This window comes from Dermacentor albipictus, chromosome 3 (assembly GCF_038994185.2).
Source record: "Dermacentor albipictus isolate Rhodes 1998 colony chromosome 3, USDA_Dalb.pri_finalv2, whole genome shotgun sequence".
Classification (NCBI taxonomy): Eukaryota; Metazoa; Arthropoda; class Arachnida; order Ixodida; family Ixodidae; genus Dermacentor; species Dermacentor albipictus.
The window spans coordinates 118067619-118091246 of NC_091823.1; the positions used below are offsets into that span (position 1 = coordinate 118067619).

The 23628-nt window shown below is 46.5% G+C and overlaps 1 protein-coding gene across 2 annotated transcripts in view; it reads right to left on the reverse strand.

Annotated features, from left to right (window-relative positions):
- Positions 1-311: 311 nt before the first annotated feature.
- The window catches only part of LOC135915608 (scoloptoxin SSD43-like), an 86010-nt gene continuing 62693 nt past the window's right edge, over positions 312-23628 (reverse strand). For both annotated transcript variants that reach the window (XM_070535968.1, XM_070535966.1), the window contains exons 4-7: positions 17044-17223; positions 15077-15188; positions 11203-11296; positions 312-1211 (exon numbers count right to left, since the gene is read on the reverse strand). In XM_070535968.1, coding sequence (XP_070392069.1) covers positions 1023-1211; positions 11203-11296; positions 15077-15188; positions 17044-17223 — 575 coding nt within the window. In that variant the 3' untranslated portion in view covers positions 312-1022. The remainder of the gene's footprint in view (positions 1212-11202; positions 11297-15076; positions 15189-17043; positions 17224-23628) is intronic.

Sequence of the window (23628 nt, forward strand, 5' to 3'; positions counted from 1 at the left end):
TTGCGGCCTCGAACTTCGGGTGTTTTGTTCCCTGTAACAAATGTGTGGTGAAAAGACTTGAGCTCCAAATCAATGGAAAGGATCTGTCCCGAGTGAGCGCCACCCAGTTATCTTCAGTGATTCGTTCGCATGCCCGGTAGTGCAAAAGAGGAAGTAGAAAATGCATTGTGTATCTTCGATATGAAGCTGTGCGTTTAATTTACGAATACTGTTTAAGACTGTAAGCTAAGAGTACATATATGCGAAAATTAACAAGGAGCACTGTATAATTGTGATCACATTCATTTCAAAGACACATGAATAGAACATAATGAAACAGTAGCTGCACAACCTGTATCTTCATTTGCTGTGTTTACACCAGATTCCGCACAATATGTTCTGCTTGTTTCTTGTAGGCAGTCTGCTAGGTACCTTTCTGTCATGACTACTGCGAGTACAATAAGGAATCTTGGACCGGTAGTGATTTTGTTAGTCCCAAAATGTAAGGCGAGCATTATTTTAATACTCGGCATAACATTTTTGATAAGAACCACGTGACACAAGCATGCGATACAGCTTTTTGAACAACGTTACCCGACGGACAAGGTTTTTACGTTGACTAACTGATATACCAGTCAGTCGATCACTTGGTACTTCACCTGATCGGATTTCGTGAGACCTACAAGAAATATGCCGTCGCGTGGTTGAGGCGAAGTCTTTATTCAGTGAAGGATGTGGGTTAGTCAATCATGCAGTGATTGCGCCTATTGAATGAAGCTGTCAATGTCATAGGCGTTGATCTTTAGCGCCAGTCATATAATCAAGTCCTTGGGCAGATGGTAGTTTCTGGTCTCTTCCTGAGCAGAATCGCAGTGTTGAACCATGCTTGGAATCTCGTACACACCGTATTGCAGAGCGCCGAGCAATATTTAAATATTTTTCCATGATTTGAATACAGTTCAGAAAAAGCAGCACCAAAGTGAATACGCCTAACTCTAGGAGCGTCAGGTGCCTGGTGTGGTTTTCATTTGTGTCATTACTCGCTAAACTGCGGAGGGCTCTCGAGCAGAGTTGGCTGACGCAGCAGTTGCCCAGCGCAGGTAAAGCAATCCAAATGCAACTGCTGCAGTGGCAAATATGCCCAGGAGGAAGAACGCCAGTATCCCCCCCAGTGAACCGCCACCGCCACCACTGTCCGACCCGCTCAAGCCGTCCGAGTCTCCGGGCGTGTACTGCAGAAAGAAATGCACAAGTTCTTTATTTCGGCACTGCACCCTCAAGAATTTGCGATGAGCAATAGGTCAAGTTTGTGACGCGACATAATAGAAAGCTAAAGAATAGGCAAAGCACTGATTGGCAGTGATATGTGGGATTACATGTGAAAATACGTCTCAAGCTGTAGTTTTGAACTTCTTGACGATATTAGCAGCAATCTGTAATTATGAAACCTTATGTAGCTATATAAGTAACACCCATTTAGAGGACGCAAGTTCAGCGTCAACTGGGTAATGACTGGTGGGTTCCAGCCTTCTATTTGTGCCGGTTCATACCTAACCTATTTATGGACGGTGCATTGGGGCATTCTTGGCATATGAATAATATAATCAATAATTGCAAAGACGACAAAGAGGAAACAATTGATGCACCACGATATCAATGGAAAGCACCATATATTTGAAAGTACTGTGTTTCTATGGCCTCAGCGCAAAAGACAACATTGGCTTCTAGCCATCACTAGAATAAAATGTCGTCGAAGAGCTAAATAAAACAACAGAGAGCACAAACGCACGAACTAAAACATAGAGGTTCAGGCTACGAAGTTTTACGTACTCACCACTTTGGTGACCTAAAAAAGAAGAAAAGCAAATATGGTATTTACAATTCAGATAGTACGGGTCATACCGCAACTGGGGACGTAATATATTACTTTTCTCAATCAATTCTGCACAACGAAGGCGGTCCTTTTTGTCTCTCGCTTTTAGAGCGCAACTCATAAGCGCCCGTTCCTGCGTCGAGTGTTGGCGTCGGCGTACCTCGGCGGCTTCGATGTAAGCGAGTGAACTAGCAGAGCGAATGATGAAACAGCGAACGCGGAGTGCAGCGGGGAACGAAAAAAATCACTGCCCTTTCCAGTCGGTAAAGATGGTCGAGTAGCGACGCTGTGTTAGTTACACCGAGTGTTACACCATGCAAGTCAAACACCGCGAGCAGTCTATATTGTAAATATTTTGTTTCGTCATTCTTTCACGTCATTTTCGCTTTTGCTGTAGGTAGCTTATTCCCCAGGTAGTACGCACTACTCGTGGTCTGGCCACAGTTGTGGCTTCTTTGGAATGGGGTGAACCAATATTCCAAAGCTCCGTATTTTGGGCAGAAAACCCACCACTCGAAATGCGCGCGCGGCAATCGCTTTGACGATTGGTTTGATTGGTTTGACCGGCACTTGCTAGCGCAAGAAGTGCCGGCAGCCAGGCGCTCCTAGTACTGTATTTCAATCGTTGGGCACTGTTCGTTGGCCGCAAACCACCATCACAACATTTGTTTCTTACACAGCAGGGTGGCATCAATTGTCGATCAATTCAATGGCGATCTGGCTCGATGGCCGAAAATGCACCATGTGACAACCGTATAAGTTTCGCGTATAAGATAGCATTCTCACAAGGGGGAAATGGGTCACTCCAACCCCTTTCTCCCTGTTCAACTCTCCCTTTCCTTTGTCGCTTGGTCACGTGGCCCCTTCTTTCACGAAGTCCGACAACGACGTCACAGGGTCTGCATAAACTGATCTGCTGTAAAAGAGATCCCCCGCCACTGCGAGAGCTCTCTTCGTTCTCTCGGGGGCGAGAGCCAAGAAAGCGCGAGAAGGAAAGCTGAGGAGGACGCTACAGCAAAATCCTGAGGCGGAAAACGGAGGAAGGGTGGAGGGGAGGCGGCCTGCGCATGCGTATAATTGCCGGCAGCCACGGTATTCGCAGCACGACCTACTGGAACTCAAGTTCTGCACAGATCTCAGGTTTCTATGGGAGCCACTTGCGCGCACTCTCGTTCAACCATTGGCCGTTGGTGTCGCTTTCATAACCTATTCGTCTGCTTGTCTACGGTTGACTGGTGCGGCGCTGTACTTAGTACGGCGGCTGTGGTGTTATGACGAACTGCTTGGCTAGTTGATGATTTTTGCGAACACAGTGATGTCACAAGGCTTTGATCGGTCACTTGGCTCCAAAAGTTGACGGCCCAAACCTAAAGATTGCCCGACCGTGTAATCCGCGGCTCTCTAAAATAGAGTTAAATAGCCGCTCCAATGGCCTTTTTCAGGTAGTAGCAAACCACACAGATCTCGCAAAGTATTATAAATCACATTGTTTATAGAGTTCGCAAAGCACACAACAGTTTCATTGTATACGTTGTAAAATTCACTTCTGCACTCTTTAGAAACTTGAAACCACCGTAATGTTCAACGACAGAACGATTACCACTCATTTTACTCTTACAAGTTGTCCGTGAATGCGTCGTGAGTTCAAAAAGTGAATTACGCACACAGTTTCACTGCGTACGTATCTTTCGCACCGCCGTTGTGCTGCCGCCGGACCACGCAGAATAGCTTGCTTTACAGTTTGATAAGAGTTCCGTCACACAATTTAGGGCCTGCAGTGCAGCACATTTTAAAGCACTGGAATCGCTTTTGCAAGCTTTCTACTGAGCTAGACATCCAACGACGTTAAAAAGAAGATATTGTCACCTTTCCTTAAAACAGAATCGATCAACCTCTTGTACATATCGGGCGGAGGGCTTACTCGTGAATACTTTTACCAGATCATCTGCCTTTCACTACGGCACACAGCAGTAAATCATAATGTCATCTACGACATTGGGGTATCTGTAATCGACTCAAAAAATCTAGATTATCCTATAAATCTTTTAAAACAATTTTCCCAATCTCTTACAGAGGCTAGGAAAGCGAAATTTATGCCGTCGATCTAGCTATGCAGCTGCCAGCTATGCTCGTTGTTTACATTTCTTGCAGCGCTCCTCCTCCTCCTCTAGTTTCCCTATCCAAACGCAAAGAATTCGCAAATTTCTGTTTTCTTTGCATATTTGTGAATTTATTCATTTACAAGCGCTTTGTGCCTGCCGAAATGGCAGCACGAGCGCTGAACAGATCGCAGAAGCAGGCGACAGCGAACAAGTTATAACTAGCGCCACTCTACTCGTCCGCTCTGTCCCCAGCGGCAAAAGCGGTGAACTAGACCAGGCGTGCTGGAGCACGGAGATCTGTGCTGGTGTGGAGTTCAGTAGGTCGTGATCGGCAGCTGCGTGGGCGATCTCATATATGCTTTTCCGGAGGGGGGGGGGGGGGGGGGGGCAGGCTGGTGTGAGGTAAGGGGGGGGGGATACAGTCGTCCGCGGCGTCAGCGGCTCAAGGCCGTCCGCGGACCCAGCGTGTGTGACAGGGATCACTGCTCCTACGAGGGACGATGGCGAGCGGCTACCAGTAAGCCTCGATGTGACGCTCCCTTGAGTATTGCCGCCGCTGACACTGGTGTCACGATTTCCCCACGACGAAGGACCGCTCCCATCGTTGGTGGAACCAGAGTGGGTAAAGAAAATCGTAGTGCCACGCAAGACGGGCTGTGCGGCCACGATGGCTACAATATAGCGCCAGAGTAGCGCACGTCGTCTGTATGGAAACAAAGCGCTGCGTAAGCAAAGCTCTGCCTGCGGAGGCCGCCGTGAATCGCGTACACGCGTCCCCCATACGATGCATCTCGCTATCTCCCGATTAGGGAGGCAGTAGTGCCACACTTCGCTCCATTTGCAATGTGCCGCTGGAGATAGATTCTCCGCGCCAGCTATGCTACTCACAGCGTTCTCTTCCTAATGTAAACCGTGTACCTACACAGTCATTATACAAAATATTAACACGCGAAACGAAAACGCGTATGGAGCTGCGATCAAATTTTGCATTAAGGATAATAAGGTTTCTTTTTCGTCTTTAATAAAGTTCTACTTATTGCGGTCTTGCGGAGAAAGTCCATAAACAATACTATAAGGTGTTTCAAGAAATCTGTCATGGAACGTACAATTTTTTTTTTCAACATACCGTAGTCATAGGTTCCATCGTGGTTATATTTTCGTATGGAGGTTGCTCTTGTGTTTGCTTGTAGCGGACGTTTTCCTCCGACTGTAATGTTATTCATGTTACATATGCTTAATCGTACAAAAAGAGCAAGAGTCTTTAACGATAAACGTATAGGTGTATCTTCTAGCTTTACATCCTAGAAGCGGTGAAGGGCAAACATACGTATATTTCTGGTGCCAGTGTTTCGACAAAAGGAATTGCTTTTACGAAAGGCTTTGACCAATACCAGGTTTTTAGAAACATATAACGGGTCTGAGTTGGCCCCTGGCCTTCATCTCGCAACACTGTCCAAAAAAAAAAGAAAGTTGTAGCGGCAGAGAAGCTGCCATGAGCAAGTTCTACGCGCCACATGTAAATTGAAATGTGAGCTGAACGGGAACAGTGAATTGTGAGATGTTCGTCTGGGCACCATAATTCTAAACAAGGTTTTATCAAGCGCGAATAGCTTTGCGGCTTGGGGCGCATTAGTTAGTCCTCATGATCCCAGGCTCGAAAAGTTTAGCATGGTCCAATGTGTGCACACTGCCCCAAATCAACCTCACTCGATGCGTCCACGAGTGCGGTCCGTTCCAACAAGCAGGCCTAAATGACTAAATGTGGCCGGACAGCTGCTGATTATTATTGCGATCGTCGCATGTTTAAGGTGTCAGGCAATATAGTGAATTCTCCAGGCCTGTTGTTCTGATTCGTAGATTTTAGAAATCACCCGCAAGAAGGGATTCTGTGGTCCTTGGAATGAAGTGCACTGCTTTCGTCAGGAGAGCTCCTTCCCAAAATGTATTGAATAGATTTGTTTCTCTGACAGGCTTACTCTGGCGCTTTCAGTGGATAGCGTTTCAGCAAAGAGTAGCTGCTGATGCAAGTGATAACTTTGGTATGTCAGCCAAACACGTAATCGACTGAATCAGGCACGTAGCCAGAATTTTTTTTCGTGGGGGGCGGGGGGGGGGAGGGGGGCAACCCCTAGTAACTTACCTATGCAAATGAGGAGGGGGGGGGGTACCTTTACTAGTACAAATGCGAATAATGCCCACTATTCAGCATAAAGACCCGTAAACCCACCACAGTGCAATGAAGTAATTTGTATCTCACAGGTACCCCTGTGTGGCAAGCCTAGACAAACAAGGAACCACATCAAATGAACTCGCGTCGGAAAGAAGCGCAGGAATAACACTGCCGAAACAAGTAAACAACCGAAAGTGTAAAATAACGATTTCTAGTAGCGCTTATTAAATGAACTGTTGAAGAATTGCAGAGAAATATATATTTGCGGAATAATCACAGTTCTTTTGCAACCCTCGTTTGCAGCTCTACCAAGTACGAAAACAGACTACTATTGTTACTTAGCAAGTTGCATAACGATGCGTAACCGAGAGTCCCGTACATCCGCGTAGAGCGCAGGACGTTGCGTTTGTAGACGCACTGCGCCCACCGCGAAAGGTTAGAAAAACACCCACATAAGCACAGCAAAGAAGCGGCTACGTCACGTGGCTCAGCTGATGAATGTAGAAACGTCATTCAAGACACACAGAATCATTCTCCACTTCCGGCAGGCGTTTTCTATACTTCCTTTTAAAATAAAAATATCTTGATCCATACATTTTTTGACAAAGAATGACTAAATTTGTTAATTTCGATTTTCCTTCCTGTTTGGCTGTTGCCTCGGCTCTTTCCCTTAGTAGATCGCTTAATTTCTCAACTCCTTCGGACTCTTGTTTCCAGTTGCCAATCTTACATGAAAACTTCTCTACAGTTAGGGAAAAACGAGACGAGGTAATGGGCGACATTGATATTGCTAATGGGTGTAACGGTTATCGCAGGGTTTCATGATGGACGCTGTTTCGCATGACTTTATTTTCCACCTTATAAGGTGGAGGAGGAGGAGGAGGAAAAACTTTATTTGCTCTAATGGTGGAAAATAGAAATCGCAATAGAAAATAGAAATAGAAATATTTTGGGACCCAACAAATTTGTTGGGTCCCAAAAGTGTGTACTTTGCAATTGCATACGTTCATTATGTTAAATAAACTTTCAAACTTATCTAACCCATATCGCGGGTACATGGTTCTGAGGATCTGCCAGCATCGCAGCGAGCCGTCACTCCAGGAAATAATGAAGCAAAAGGAAAAGTTAAACGCAACTGGCGTTTCCTCCGGCCGCAACTATTTCCACGAGCATACAGACCAGCTCACAATGAACTGAATCACTTTCCTTGTCCCTGGATCAGTCTAAACAAAGAAAGTTGAAGTAAAGAAGCAAGACCGATGCGCGTGACTGTTCCAATAGATGGTGACAACTGAACGCATCTCGAGTTTGATCGCGTGGGCACAGAATCGATGAGATAATTGGCCCTTACACCCCAGGAAATGCGCATAACTACCGCCATCTAAAAGGAGCAAAAGAAGGCATCAAAATATTAACCACCGAATAGCTCTCGAGTCTCAAGATTGATTGGGCGGAGCTTTAGGAATGTGTGTGAGGTGTGGTGGCGGAGGGGGAGAGCGGTGGTGAGAGGGGGGGGGAGCATATGCCGCTTAATTTCGGGAGGGGCTCGGGCCCCCCCGGGCACCCCCCTTGGGTACGTGCCTGGGCTCCATACTTTACTGATGGACTAAGACATATCGTTGCGCAATACATTGAGTGTCATGAATGCACTAAATCTCGACTACTACAACAACCTATGAAGACATCTGTTCTAAAAGCTTTATGAGAGAAAAAATCTAAAAAAAAACATCTAAAAGCTTAGATGACCGCTGTCGTGCCCATTCTGGTAGATACATCACTCGAATGGATTTCTGAAGCTGTTAACGTTTCCTTTACTACAATGATCAAACGCAACAGCAAAGGAAGGGCGCTTGGTTCCTGTCAGGTGGAATTTGCATTGACGGTATTGTTGGTGAAAACACTATCAGGTGCTTCTATTTGACATCTTGCAACGCTACAGTAAATGCATATTTTCTTTCTATTATGAAACGCAAAATCCATTGAGCTGCTAAATAATATTTATGATATATAATAATAACGATATATAATATTTTTACCACTCAAAAAAGGTATGTACGGTCAATAATATCATAACGCGCAAACACGTTCTACTTATTGCGGTCTTGCGGAGAAGGTCCAGAAATTGTACTATAACGTGTTTCAAAAAACCTGTCATAGAATCCACAATGTTTTTTTTTTTTTCAACATACCGTAGTCATAGGTTCCATCGTGGTTATATTTTCGTATGGAGGTTGCTCTTGTGTTTGCTTGTAGCGGATGTTTTCCTCCGACTGTAATGTTATACATGTTACAGATGCTTAATCGTACAAAAAGGTGCGATTCCTTAAGGATAAAAAGTATAGGTGTATCTTCCAACTTTACATCCTAGGAGCATTTAAGGGCAAACATACGTCTATGTCCGATGCCAGTGCTCTTACGAAAGGCTTCGACAAATACGAGGTATGTAGAAACATAGAACGGGACTGAGTTTGCCACCGGACTTCATCTCACAAAACTGTCCATGAAAAAACAGAACTTTGTAACTGCAGAGAAGCTGCCATGTGCAAGTCTTACGTGGCGCATGTAAATTGATATAGGAGCTGAATGGGATCATCGCATTGTGAGATGTTCGTTTGTGCACCAGAATTCTAAAACACTTTTCATCAAGCGCGAATAGCTTTACGGCTTGGAGCGCATTAATTAGTGCTGATGGTCCCGCGCTCTAAAAGTATAGTATGGTCCTATATGTGCACACTATCGCACATCGACCTCACTCGATGCGTTCACGAGCGAGGTCCGTTGGAAGAAGTAGGCCTAAATGACTAAATGTGGACAGGGAGCTGCTCATTAATATTGCGATCTGCGCTTGCTTAAGGTGTCAGTCAATATAGTGAATTCTCCAGGCCTGCTGTTTTGATTCGTAGATTTTAGAAATCGCCTACTAAAAGGGGTTCTGCTGTTCTTGGAATGAAGTGCACTGCTTCAGTCTGGAGAGCTCCCTTCGAAAATTTATTGTATGATCTTTTTTTTCTGTGACAGGCCTGGCGCTTTCAATGGGTAGCGTTTCGGCAAAGAGTCATTGTTGATGCAACTGATACCTTTGGTATGTCAGCCTAACACAGAATCGCCAGTATAGTTTTTACTGAAAGGCAGATACGCATTGTTGAGCAATACATTGAGTGCCAAGAATGCAATGAAACACGGCTACCACAACAACCTATCAATGCGTCTGTTTTAAAAGCTTTATAAGACATCTGAGATCCGCTTAAACGCTCTACTGTCTCCATAGCGGAAATTCAACATCTCATATGAACGACAGTCGCATCGTAAGGCATTGTATATAGTTATGCATGAGTTGATTCTGTATAAGTTTCAAAACAATATTCAACAACTGCATGAAGATACCACTTTGTTGCCATCAATTAGTTTTTATTGAGCCATATTCCCCATGGAAAAAAAGAATACACTGACGGACGAAGGGAAGGCGAATTAACTTGTGTCTTGTTTGGGGAATGTACACATGGACGCACCCGGAAGTAATGACAGTGTATATGATAAAATTGAATTCACCAATGTTCGCAAAAGCCAGTGCAAAAATAAAGGCCACAGCACCTTCTTCACAAATGAAATTTCAGCATTTTTTAGCTATGCAAATGGCACGCTGAGGCATATCATGTTTTTTCTTCACAATAAAGAGTGTTTCTTCAATCTTTCTTCTAGCCATGCCACCACAATGTGCCTTCATTGCAACTTCTGCCAGGCGCAGGGAGACAAGAGAAGCTGAGAGCCAAGACCACTCCTTTCCAGGTACTGCAAGACGTGCTCAAGCTCATCCAGACTACCTAAGAGCGAGAACTCGGGTTTGCTGAGAGCTCCGGCTAGTTTAGCTTAGAGCAGTAATTCCTAGGTTGCTGCCGAGGGGCGGCATACAGGTGTCAATATGCACCGAGATTGCGGACATGAGCACAACTTGACGGTCAAAGCAATAGCAGCTGAAGTCTCGTCTATGGCGATGTGCATCTCTGGTAACAAAAGCACAAACATCACTTACGATGGAGCGCGCCATTCCGGTGCGTGTCTTCTGAGGGCTATTTCGTTTAGGAGCGTGTTAATGCATCAAATGGAGGCGTCATTGGGGTTGTGGCACCAAACATAATAGGACGCGGTTATTTACACAGATACTATAAGATTTACACTATTTAACACCGTGATCAGTCCCAACTTGGCGCTTACACTCATGTGTGCATATCTGTTACATTGGCAGCGGGCCACCCCACATAAGCGATTTTGATAGCATTACCTAAATGCATGACTTTCGTTTCGGTGTCCATGCTTACTAATTCTGGTATGATATTGTGAGCACCGGCTGTAATGCGGACTTGATGCCTACATTCTGCGCCATTCCGGGCTATAATAGCACTCAACGTACGAACCGATGCAGCATGTTACTCGAATTCATCTAACAGTATGGCTTCACGCACTTTAAAACATAAACATCCATGTATTCTTCTGTCTCATAAATGCTGACGTTCAGCGGTTATTGACAGCGGAGGAAAATGAGACACAAGATGGAGTGAAAATAATAAAATAATTGTTAGTGTTACAGAAACCTAACCAACTGCGTAAACCATCACACAACCTAAGCGTTTACGCTTAGGTTTTACGAAGTGCCCAACAATTTACGAAGTTACGAAGTGCCCAACAATCCCCTAACCCAGACGCGTTCCCACATTATCCCAAATAGCGGCGGAAGCCGGCCCCTTCCTTGACATAAATGTTTTATTCATTTATCATACTTTACCACGCGAATGACTTTCCACTTGAAATGATTCCGTAAATAACCACCTTTGTCTCATTACTTCCAAAATAAACCAACAGATACATTCAGCAATGTCTCGTGATGAAGACATATGTTAGATAATGCCCGAAATTGCAATGTAACTGCCAGATGTTACTGTTATTGAAGTGCAATCCAAGCCTTTTGTTTACATTCTTAGTATACAACCTCATTTTGCGTATCAGCGGAACTCAGTAAGCTCTTAATAAAAGTTTTAAGAAGTTCACCTAAAATATTAGACGGTCAATCGAGTTCGACTTACGCATAGGCCGGTGGCCGCGTCACACGTTGTTCCTTCTGGACACGCACTGCAGGCTGAACCTCTCTTGTACATGTATCTACGAATGACATTGCCACTGCAAAGAAACAAGCAAAAGCAGAGAAGCGGCGTGCGCAAGAGAAACCAACAATCGCAGTGGAACTTAGCTACGTTGCGAAGAAACTAGAATTTAATGCGAACCCTGTCATACCGGGTCGCATCTGGTTGACATGTCTTCTGGATATATCAAATCATACTGTCATTGCCTGGGGAAATTCGTTGCTACGAATTCACCCACATTTTCGAAAAGACCAACAGTTCTTCATTGTGACATGCATGCGCCTATACCCTAACTGCCCCGCTGGAACTTGCAAGAAAACATCTCTGGAAGAATTTTAGATTTAGCGATCCCCAAGAGGAACCGGTCGGATGGTGAACGACGCGTGTGGTGCCCATACACAAAAAAGGTGACACATCGCTGATTTCAAATTCATCATCATCATCATCAGCCTGGTTACGCCCACTGCAGGGCAAAGGCCTTTCCCATATTTCTCCAACAACCCCGGTCATACACTAATTGTGGCCATGCTGTCCCTGCAAACTTCTTAATCTCATCCGCCCACCTAACTTTCTGCCGCCCCCTGCTACGCTTCTCTTCCCTTGGTATCCAGTCCGTAACCCTTAATGACCATCGGTTATCTTCCCTCCTCATTACATTTCCTGCCCATGGCCATTTCTTTTTCTTGATTTCAACTAAGATGTCATTAACTCGCGTTTGTTCCCTCACCCAATCTGCTCTTTTCTTATCCCTTAACGTTACACCTATCATTCTTCTTTCCATAGCTCGTTGCGTCGTCCTCAATTTGAGTAGAACTCTTTTCGTAAGCCTCCAGGTTTCTGCCCCGTAGGTGAGTACTGGTAAGACACAGCTATTATATACTTTTCTCTTGAGGGATAATGGCAACCTGCTGTTCATGATCTGAGAATGCCTGCCAAACGCACCCCAGCCCATTCTTATTCTTCTGATTATTTCCCTCTCATGATCCGGATCCGCCGCCACTACCTGCCCCAAGTAGGTGTATTCCCTTACGACTTCCAGTGCCTCGCTACCTATTGTAAATTGCTGTTCTCTTCCGAGACTGTTAAGCATTACTTTAGTTTTCCGCAGATTAATTTTTAGACCCACTTTTCTGCTTTGCCTCTCCAGGTCAGTGAGCATGCATTGCAATTGGTCCCCTGAGTTACTAAGCAAAGCAATATCATCAGCGAATCGCAAGTTACTAAGGTATTCTCCATTAACTTTTATGCCCAATTCTTCACAATCCAGGTCTCTGAATACCTCCTGTAAACATGCTCTGAATAGCATTGGAGAGATCGTATCTCCCTGTCTGACACCTTTCTTTATTGGGATTTTGTTGCTTGCTTCATGAAGAACTACGGTGGCTGTGGAGCCGCTATAGATATCTTTCAATATTTTTACATACGGCTCGTCTACACCCTGATTCCGTAATGCCTCCATGACTGCTGAGGTTTCGACATTTCAAATTATTGACCTCTATCTCTGACTTCTTCAAGCTGTAAGACGCTTGAACATATCGTCGCTAATTGCATAAGCTAGTTTTTAATAGGTAACAACGTTCTCTCCTATTTTGAACATGGTTTTAGTGAGGGCTTTTCTATGGTCACACAACTAACCACAGTAATTCACAATTTTGCAAGCATTATCGACCACTATGGTCCAACTGACGTCTATTTTTTGGCCTTTGGAAAGAACGTTTGACCTTGTTTCACATAAAAAGTTAACCTTCAAGCTAAAATACGCTGGCCTCCCTTTTTCCATAATAAATTGGATTTCCGCCTACTTAGCAAACCGCGCACAGACGGTTTATGTTAATGGCCACCACTGCCGTCGTTTGCTAGTTACTTCCAGGGTACCAGAAGGTAGCATACTGGGACCATTATTATTTGTACTTTATTAATGATATTGTTAGCACTATTACTGAACCAGTAGAAATACGTTTGTTACCAGAGGACTGCATTTTGTTTCATGAGATCGTTTGCCAAAAGGATCAGCGACTTTTGAATGCTAACCTCCATAACATTTATTCAGGGTGTAAATAATGGGACATGAAGCTGAATGAAGAAAAAAACAGTATATATGCAGATAACCAAAAGAAGACGCAGGTGGGAGGTTCCCTATAGTCCTCCTACACATCCTCTCGTTGAAGTAAATGAACATGAATATTTGGGTGTAACAATAACTAAAACCTAAGTTGGAATTCTCATGTCTCAAATATATGTGCTGCATCATCTCGCAAGCTCTGTATTCTTCGTCATAAACTAAAACAAAAAAAATAAATTTGGGGGTTTTACGTGCCAAAACCATAAACTAAAACAAGTGCCCCCAGAAAATAAACTTCATGCATGCAAATCACTCATTACGCGAAAATGGGAATACGCATGCACCGTCTTGGATCCAACCGTAATCTTTAGCGAGAAACGCTTGCGGCGAACGCTATGCGCGAAGAGCAGCTTTTCGGTAAGTTTTTTTACACCGTATGGACGGCGCCGCCATTGCCGCGGACGCGCGGAGGCGACCGCCGTCTGGTGGTGCTGCAAGGAACCAGCGGATCACGTGGCGCGCGCTTTCCGCTGTGATTGGTTGAGTCGTCACCCACGTGCACGGCAAGTGCATTGGTGGGTAGAGGTGTACAGCTTCGCTGTATTAAATGCTTTTAGCCAACTTGCTTGCTTGTGCACGCTTGTTATCCCTTTGCCATTGCCGCGCAAGCGCGTGCGTGTGTGCGATGTTTTCATGAAGCGTCATCACTGCGCGCCCAACGCTCGTGAACCAGCGGAAACGCGACGATCTTCACGATTTGAGGCGCTGGAGACGAAATGTTTACTTTCCCGCTGAACTCAGTAAAGGGCGCCGTCGTCACCGCACGCGGATGCGTAGTAACGTTTGTTATTTCTGTATTTTGTGGGCTTTCTTCAACACGCGAAAAATGTGACGTGTCGCGAACAAACGTAATTGATGTTTTCGATGTCACTCTAACGCCTGACGTTGACAAAGTTGCCGTAAATGTAGTAATTTAAGTGCTAGTTCATTATGCATTACAAAATGATTAATTAGGAAGAGCTCAAAAATACGAGATGCCTTTTAGGTTACTGTTAACGATATGTGATTGGTTTCAGCCGCACAGGAGGTTCCAGTTTTTAGAGCGAATCTGTATATCTCTACCTAACATTGGGGTCTGTCGTGTCCGTAGGCAAATAACTCAGGAGGCGCGCGCCACGCGGATCGAGGGGGGGGGGGGGGGGCACACAAAAAAGAACCAGAAAGCTCAACTTCACCCACAGCGTTTGCCGCTAAATGTTAGGGTTACGCTAGCTGCAATTTCCGGGAAGCGACAACTGCCGCACACGAAACAGGCAGTGACGTAACACTTTCGTATGCAAAAGAATAAACCACCTAGCAACTGATGTGTTGTGTTGTGACAGTGCTATGGGAAGGCCCCGTATGTTGAGGAGTCCTGAAAAGCAGCATACATACGACGCACGGCAAAAGTGTGGATTAGTGCAGTTCTCTTCGCGCTGGTGCACTCTCTGTAGGTGCACGAAGTAGCGGCGAAAGCCAAGTCACAGGCCGTTGAAACGTCTTAAGCAAATAATAAAGTAAAGTTCATGTGAACGTCGCCATGTGAATAATTTCAAGCTACGTCGCGATGGGTAATCGCTCTTGCTTTAGTTTACAGCTTCTGTCCAACCGCCTTCACAGCATGGATTGAAGACCAGCTTTTCTTTTTTTAACTTGGCGCATAATAGATGGCACAGCCCCGTATACATAAATATGCAAGAGGGGTTACCAACTCACCCTGGTGCATAGTGGCAGACGAAAAGCTTTTTAAAGGGAAGCCTGGGATCATCGTCATCGCGAAGCTTGTAGTGCGTGTAACCACAGCCCAAGTACCGTGTTTCCGCCCAGGCTACCTAAAAAAGAAGTAAGAAATATAGCCAATTCATTTTTCGGATATGCAGTAGAGAAGAGTGAAGGCGATAGGGGACGTTTATTACAAATCGAAATGCCACTGCATAGCCGAATTCACTAGCCAACAAAGCAATTTAGGTAGCGCATTTTCATCAAGCCCGCCATAAATGGCAAATTTATTCTCTTCCACTGCGCTCCGCAGTTCATCACCGGTCTCCGCATTTCAGTAATATTGGCAACGCTATTCCCGACAATTGTTTAGCCAATTTGCAACGGCGACAAAAAGTATTTAAATCCACGTATTCAATTGAAGTGACGATAAATACATTTCTAACTGTAATCACAAAATAGTCTCACTGTTATAGGACGTCGTCTCACGAATGTCATGGTGCAGTTTTTTTTTTTAATCATTCAATTTATAAGTGAAGTTATCGCACCAATACCCAGCTTTCCCTCTCCTGTCGTCAGCGCCAGCGCGCTGGAAGCTACACCGCGGAGCAAACGGCCGCGGTATGCTCTAAAAACAGTTGCACCCTTTGGGGTGTATATTTGCCACGCAACGATAATGGTCATCAATCTTGTGCGAATTTCCCTTCTTTAACGCGGCGAGCCCGGTACTTTCCAGTAACGAACGGCATGCGCGTTATCAGCATGACATAGCATTCCCGACAGGAATGTAACGTGCGCAGCGCTTTCAAGAAACGAAATGCGGGCAAGACAGATGACGATTAGTTTTGTCTTGTAATTACACACTCCGAAGGGTGTAAACTTTTCTTAGTCTATAGACTATCTACGCAGCGCGCCTCCCAGAGGGCAGCGTGACGCTGCCTCTTGGAAGCCATGCGCACCAGACGCAGATGCGTGAAGTCAAAAGATGAAGTGATTGTTCTGTCTTGTCGACATTGCAGACATATATAGATTCCTACAGTTTACTAAAATTAGCAAATGCGTATTACTGAGGGTGCTCTCCCGGTCATTAAACCAGCCAATAGGCACTGGTGAGCCAGCTGCTTCCGATGACACTGCGTGACGACGTTGCGAGAGTGAGAGCAAAGAATGTTTGCGCTTTGTTTCACATTACATTGTAAATTTCCTGCTGAATGCACTGCGCGCAGCTCCATATGTCACTGCTACGGCGAAACACACTTCATGCGGTGTTCACCGCACAAGTGACAGATGGCGCTACCATTGAAATGCAGTGGGATCGACATCTTTTGAGTGGCGTCCCCGCAGAGGGCATTCCGTAAGATTCGTTATTCACGCAGCTGGTGAGTATCGTCCACCAGCGTGGTATTATAATGAACTCCCGGCAAAGTGCTACCTCTGTGCGAAATTTCAGCTTTAACGAGGCCGCGGATTGTCAATAAAGGTCGCGTATCACATGCGCTGATACTGATGAAACACTGTATATTTTATATATTTTTTGCCTGCAATAACCTTACATTCCTCTCGATATTCTGTGTCAGAAGCGTTCACGTAAACACACAACCTCCCTTAAATTTATTTTCTTGTAAGAACATCATAGCTTACCTTCTATCCTAAAGAAATCAGTACATGCGCCCTTGAGATCTCTGCGCGACATAATTTATGCCTTTCAACTCTGTTAGACAAAAACAATACAATTTCTGTCTTCTTCATATCCTTAATTCAGTTGATAAGGTACATATTTTTTCCTTCGCGACCTTTCGCACTACAGTTCCATCTGCTCGCGGAATGGAACCGCAGGGTTCACACAATGATCTGGCCATTGAACTACCTACAGCGGGAAACGTTGATCATGAAGCCAGATGCCGCGCTTTTGATATCTTCTATCAGTTTGACCGCACTGCCATTGCGGAACAGGAAAGGATAACCTACCTGCGTAAAATGCGTGACCACAGGCCCAGAGTCAACACGAAAAGGATCGACGTTGCCCGCTTTGAAGTCTTTGTACTCGTCGAACCAATCTTTCACGCGGCCTGCGCTGTCGACGACTTGAGTCTCCCTCGGCTCGTAATTCCAGGCGATGTTCTGACCCACTTTGGGAAACTTCGCTGCGTTTTTGGCGGATAGAATGTTGGAGTTAGGTACCTCGAAAAAAAGAAAGCGCACAACCACAGTAACAGCGCGCAAAAGGAAGGGCTGGAACCTTTAACAGGTTAGTTTGAAGGACATACTTATTGTTAGGGGTAACGGAAGTGCAAATCCAAACTTGAATAAATAACCTATTACAAAGATGAAAAAGCAAGGTGTTAAGAATATATTCAGCATCATTCTTAAGGAGTCGCTACCTCACAAGAACGTGTAATCAACTTTATCAAATAATTTTGCATGTTTGCATTATTAGGCTGACGTAGGTGTCATTTTCGGGCAGTGCAGGGGCATTTCAAAATATTTATTCTAGCAACATTTGCAGTTTAAGGATTCGACTTGCAATAACAAAGCCGGTAAGTCAATTTAGCATTATTTAATAGTAAATGCTCTTTCGAGCGCCTAGTTGTCATTTGATTCATCATCGTCCTCCACAAATTTGTAGGCACTACAGGCACAGCGCGCTTACCGCTACGACAGCACCATTTGCCCAACCACCCGGTGTTCTAGTGCAAGTAACAAAGGGCGAAGATGCCGACTACAGGAGCGCTGTCAAGGCAACATCGGCAAGATGCTATCGAACTGAGTCCAAAGAAAAAGGTCTGCCACTTTGCTTATCAGTAAAAGACGAAAGCCCGACAAGCTGTCGTGAATATCGCGCTGTGAAAAAACGGGATACGGGAAAGCAATATTTTACAAATCATGTGACGCCACTTGACACCAGAATGCGGAAGAATACAGAACAACCGGCGTAACACAATGAAGATCACGAAATCTGAGTGTGTGTGACAGTCAAAGGAACATCAAAAATCTTAGTAGCTCGGTATGCGACAACTTCGCACTACATCATTCATGCTTAGCAATACTAATATTTCTCCTCCTTAATAATGAAATATTTAGAACATTTATTGTTAACGTGTGGCTGGTCCGATTTGAACCCCTAAGCGCCGCGTATGTTGCTCTACCAATTGTGCGGCATCAATCCGTTCAATACCTTGAGTATTTATGCATACTATTTCTTAAGGCTATGGTTGGCGTATGTGGAATCATTCTCTTCCCGATGAAGTCACGTAACACGTGGCTTCAGGAGCAGCCACGTTGATAAAAACCCTCGCATGCTACCTAATGAACATCTTGAAGGGGCAGCGCAATAAGACGAAGACAGAAGGCAGGAACACACAGGACAGCGCTGACAGTGCCTGCCTTCTGTCTTCGTCTTATTGCGCTGCCCCTTCAGGATGTTCAACCACCACCAACTCGTCCAAATTTCGATCCTTCTATCTAATGACATCAAAGCTGCGTGTTACGTTCATTCAAAGCTCACGTGTCACATGGTACCATCAAGCAAAGAAAGATGTTCCCCATCATCTCGCTATCGCCCTTGAATGGCACTGGCTAACACTCCAAGGGCTATATCTAGTACACATAAGTACCGAAGATAGTAGGCAGATTGGTGGCTGTCGCCGCAGCGCAATTGGTAATGCAACCCACGCGTAATGGGGAGTTTGTGGGTTCGGATCTCCCCAGTGGCAAGTTATCTGTCTAAACTTTCGTTCCCTTTCACTCTGCGTTTTACTGATTATTTTCTACATTTCAATTTGAACAACAGCTAACAAGCCTTATACCTTTCTTGACTTCATTTCCTGTTGGTTCCACTTTATATGCTAGTTATTTCATAAATAGAGCCCCTCGGTTTCCTTCTTCTCATTCATTCCCAGCGACGGCATCCAATTTGGCAGCTTTGCAGCTGCTGGGTAGTATACGAAGGTTTTTCATCCCCGTTCCTGAACATTAGTTCATATGTTACGTCACACCATATGGCAAACATGGATTCGAATTGAAATCTGTATTTCTTTGCGCATATTAGAAATAGCACATACAGTAGTTGTGCTTGTACAGAAGAATGTCACAAGGTTTATTCACCGTTGGTGGGACCTAAAAAGCTCCACATACACCCGCCATGAGCCTGAGTGGCACTGGCTGACACCTGCCAGGGCGATATCTAGAACACATAAATACTCAAGACAGCCCACGGGTTTGTGGACGTCGCCGTAGCACAGTCGGTAGTGCAACGCATACGTAAGGCGGCGGCTGTGGGTTCAGCTCCCACTGACAAGAGTCCGCCTTTTCGTCCCCTTTCAATTGCTTTTATTTCTCATTATGTTCGACATTTTTATTTCAAGCACAGTTTTCCTAACCCCATGCTTTTTGCGGCTTTGTTGCCTGTGGGCTTTACATCATGATTGTTATATTATATATATATATATATATATATTGTTGCGGGAAGAAAGCAGGCCCACGAGTGTAAAATAACTTATATTTACAAATGATGGATATGGCGTTCAGGCAACCGCCAGACTTCGTCTTTCTCTAGTCCAACTCAACGTCTTCCTTCACTTCACCGTAACATCACCCTCCCGGTGGGGGAGCTCCGTCCCGGTGCAAGTTAAACAGCCTCACTTATTGGGGGGACATAGGGCTTGAGCCTGGTGACGTGAACAACATCACTGGTTAAGTTGGGAGGCACGGAAGGCTGACCGAGTGGGGCGATCTCGTAGGTCACGTCGGACAGTTGGCGTAAGATCTGGTACGGACCAGAAAAACGGGACAGTAATTTTTCCGACAAGCCGACACGACGTGAAGGCGTCCAGAGAAGGACAAGGGAACCAGGTGAAAAATGGTGGTCTCGGTGCCGAAGGTCGTAGCGTCGCTTTTGAGAAGCTTGCGAGACTGTGAGGCGATGACGGGCGACATCTCGGGCCTGGGCGGCTAAGTCAATAGCCTCGCGAGCGTAAGCAGTGCTGGGTGACTGTACTGCGGAAGGTAGCAACGTGTCAAAAGGCAAGGTGGGGTCGCGGCCGTACAAAAGGAAAAATGGTGAAAATCCGGCAGTGTCGTGACGGGACGAGTTGTATGCGAAAGTGACGTATGGTAAAGCGACGTCCCAGTCGCGGTGATCGTTGGAGACGTACATGGCGAGCATTTCAGTGAGTGTGCGGTTGAGTCGCTCGGTGAGGCCGTTCGTTTGAGGGTGGTACGCGGTAGCAATCCGATGTTCTGTAGAACAGGAGCGGAGCAGATCATCAACGACCTTCGATAGAAAGTAGCGGCCGCGATCCGTCAGCAACTGGCGAGGGGCGCCGTGGTGCAGGATGACGTCTTTTAGTAAGAAGTCGGCGACATCTGTAGCGCAGCTGGTTGGCAGGGCTCGTGCGATGGCATATCTAGTGGCATAATCGGTTGCTACAGCAATCCATTTGTTTCCTTTGATGGAAATTGGAAACGGACCAAGGAGGTCGAGGCCCACACGGAAGAAGGGCTCTGTAGGTATATCAATGGGTTGAAGCAAACCAGCGGGAGGCATAGCAGGCGTCTTCCGGCGCTGACACAGGTCGCAAGAAGCGACATAACGGCGCACAGAGCGATAAATGCCAGGCCAGAAGAAGCGGCGCCGCAGGTGGTCGTAAGTACGAGTGACGCCCAGATGTCCAGCAGTAGGAGCGTCATGAAGTTGCTGGAGCACGGTGAGTCGAAGGTGCTTGGGGACGACTAGGAGGAGCTCCGGGCCGTCAGGACGAACGCTACGACGGTATAAAGTTCCATCGCGCAAGGTGAACATCCGAAGGGACGGGTCATTGGGCGAGGAGCTTAGGCGGTCCATAAGTGTTCGAAGAACAGGATCCTTGCGCTGCTCGTCGCCAATGTGGAGGAAGCCGGAGAGGGACAGAATACTGATGTCCGAGTCTGCATCGGTATCGTCCGGTTGATCCACGGGATTGCGGGACAGGCAGTCAGCGTCTTTATGCAGGCGTCCTGACTTATATATAATAGAAAATGTATATTCTTGTAGGCGCAATGCCCAACGTGCAAGTCGTCCAGTTGGGTCCTTCAAAGAGGAGAGCCAGCAGAGGGCGTGATGGTCGGTGACAACGCAGAAGCTCCGACCGAAAAGGTACGGGCGAAATTTCGCGACCGCCCATACGAGCGCGAGACATTCTCTCTCAGTAATGGAGTAATTTCGCTCGGGCGTGGAAAGGCGGCGGCTAGCGTAAGCGATGACACGGTCTTGGCCCTGTTGACGCTGAGCGAGGACAGCGCCGATGCCATGACCACTCGCGTCAGTTCGTACTTCAGTGGGCGCAGAAGGGTCAAAGTGGGAGAGAATCGGGGAAGTGGTAAGCCGCTCAATCAGGGTAGAGAAGGCTTTCTCCTGTAGCGGTCCCCAAGAGAAAGAGGCGTCTTTCTTAAGAAGGTCAGTGAGAGGGTGAGCGATGTCCGCAAAATTTTTCACAAATCGCCGAAAATAAGAGCATAAGCCCAGAAAACTACGGACATCGTTCGTTGAACAAGGTACAGGAAAATTTCGCACGGCGTGAACTTTCTGTGGATCAGGTTGGATTCCGGCGGCGTTGACGAGATGACCAAGCATGTTAATTTCACGGCGACCGAAATGGCACTTGGAGGAGTTTAGCTGAAGGCCAGCCCTGCGAAACACGGAGAGTATGGTTGTGAGGCGCCGCAGGTGGCTCTCAAAGGTCGGCGAAAACACAATCACATCGTCGAGGTAACACAGGCATGTAGACCACTTCAAGCCGCGCAAGAGAGAGTCCATCATGCGCTCGAATGTAGCTGGCGCATTGCATAATCCAAAGGGCATGACTTTAAATTGGTACAGACCGTCCGGTGTGACAAAGGCGGTTTTCTCGCGGTCCATCTCATCGACGCTAATCTGCCAATAGCCGGAGCGGAGGTCAATTGATGAAAAGTATTGGGATCCGTGAAGGCAGTCAAGAGCGTCATCAATGCGAGGCAAGGGATAAACATCCTTCTTTGTTATCCGGTTGAGGTGACGGTAGTCAACGCAGAAGCGCCACGAGTTATCTTTTTTCTTTACTAAGACAACCGGTGATGCCCACGGGCTACTGGAGGGTTCAATGATGTCCTTGTCCATCATCCTGTCTACTTCTTTCTGTATGATGGCCCTTTCTGTTGCCGAGACACGATATGGCCGCCTATGAATGGGGCTGGCGTCACCGGTGTTGATGCGATGCGTGACAACAGATGTCTGGCCAAGTGGACGGTCGTCCAAATCAAAGATGTCCCGATAAGATGACAGGAGGTGACGAAGAGCTGCTGTTTGCTCGGAAGGAAGGTCGGGGGCGATCATCTTAGAAACATCGTCCGCAGGCGTCGAGTACGAAGGAGTGGATGACAAAGGTCCGTTCGTACTGAGGAAGGATTCAGAGGTCAAAAAAGAAATCTGAAATTCTTCCAAAGGAGTGATATGCGCTATGGCGATACCGTGTGGCAAAACATGTGACGAGAACCCAAAATTGAGGATGGGCACGCGAGCGCAGTTTTCGCGGATCCGAATTAAGGTGCTCGGTAGGGCAATATTACGCGACAAAACCACGTCAGTAAGCGGCGACAGGACGTACTCGCCATCAGGTACGGGAGGACAGGGCGTCAGCAGGACATTTGTAGCAGCCTGTGGAGACAGCCTTGCAAATTCAGCAGCACATAAGCGGTGTGGAGCACAAGTGGTTGCGTCGGCAGGAAGCGGCAGGTCCAACTGTACAACACCTGCGGAGCAGTCAATTTGGGCAGAGTGTTTCGAAAGGAAGTCGAGGCCGAGAATTAGGTCGTGTGGGCAGTGTTCAAGGACGATAAATAGAACAACGGTATAATGGCCCCCAATGGTCACACGTGCTGTGCACATTCCAAGGACAGGTGACGTACTCCCATCGGCGACTCGCACGGTGCACGGTACGGCGGGGGTCAGAACCTTTTTGAGCCGGCGGCGGAGAGCAGCGCTCATAACTGAAAGCTGCGCTCCTGTATCAACGAGAGATCTAACAGGAACGCCATCGACTTCAATGTCCAGCAGGTTTCCACATGTAGGCAGGGTCAATAGAGGATTTGTGGGCCGGGTCGGAGTTGCAGCTTCACCTCCGGGAGCTGCACCGCCTAGTTTCCCGAAGCGAAGCGACCGGTTGCAGAAGGGGACGAAGAGCGGTGAACGAGAGGCGAACGGGACCTACGACCTTGCGGAGACGGGGATCGGCTGGATCTTGGTGGAGCACTGTCGGCGTTGATGTTCCTAGTCGGCGTATAGGGCGAGAAAGTGCGATTGTCGGGTACTTGGCTGTAGTGACTCGGAGACGACCACCGAGGAGGCGACGACCAGTGGTTGCGGCAATGACGGGCGATGTGTCCAATACCGGAACAATTAAAACAGATGGGTTTATCATCCGCTGTGCGCCATTCAGCCGGGTTGCGACGGAGTGGTGGAAAGCTTTGCGTCCGGGAGCGAGCGGTCGGAGAAATTTGGTAGGTGTTGGTATGGCGGACTGAGCAGAGAGATGGAA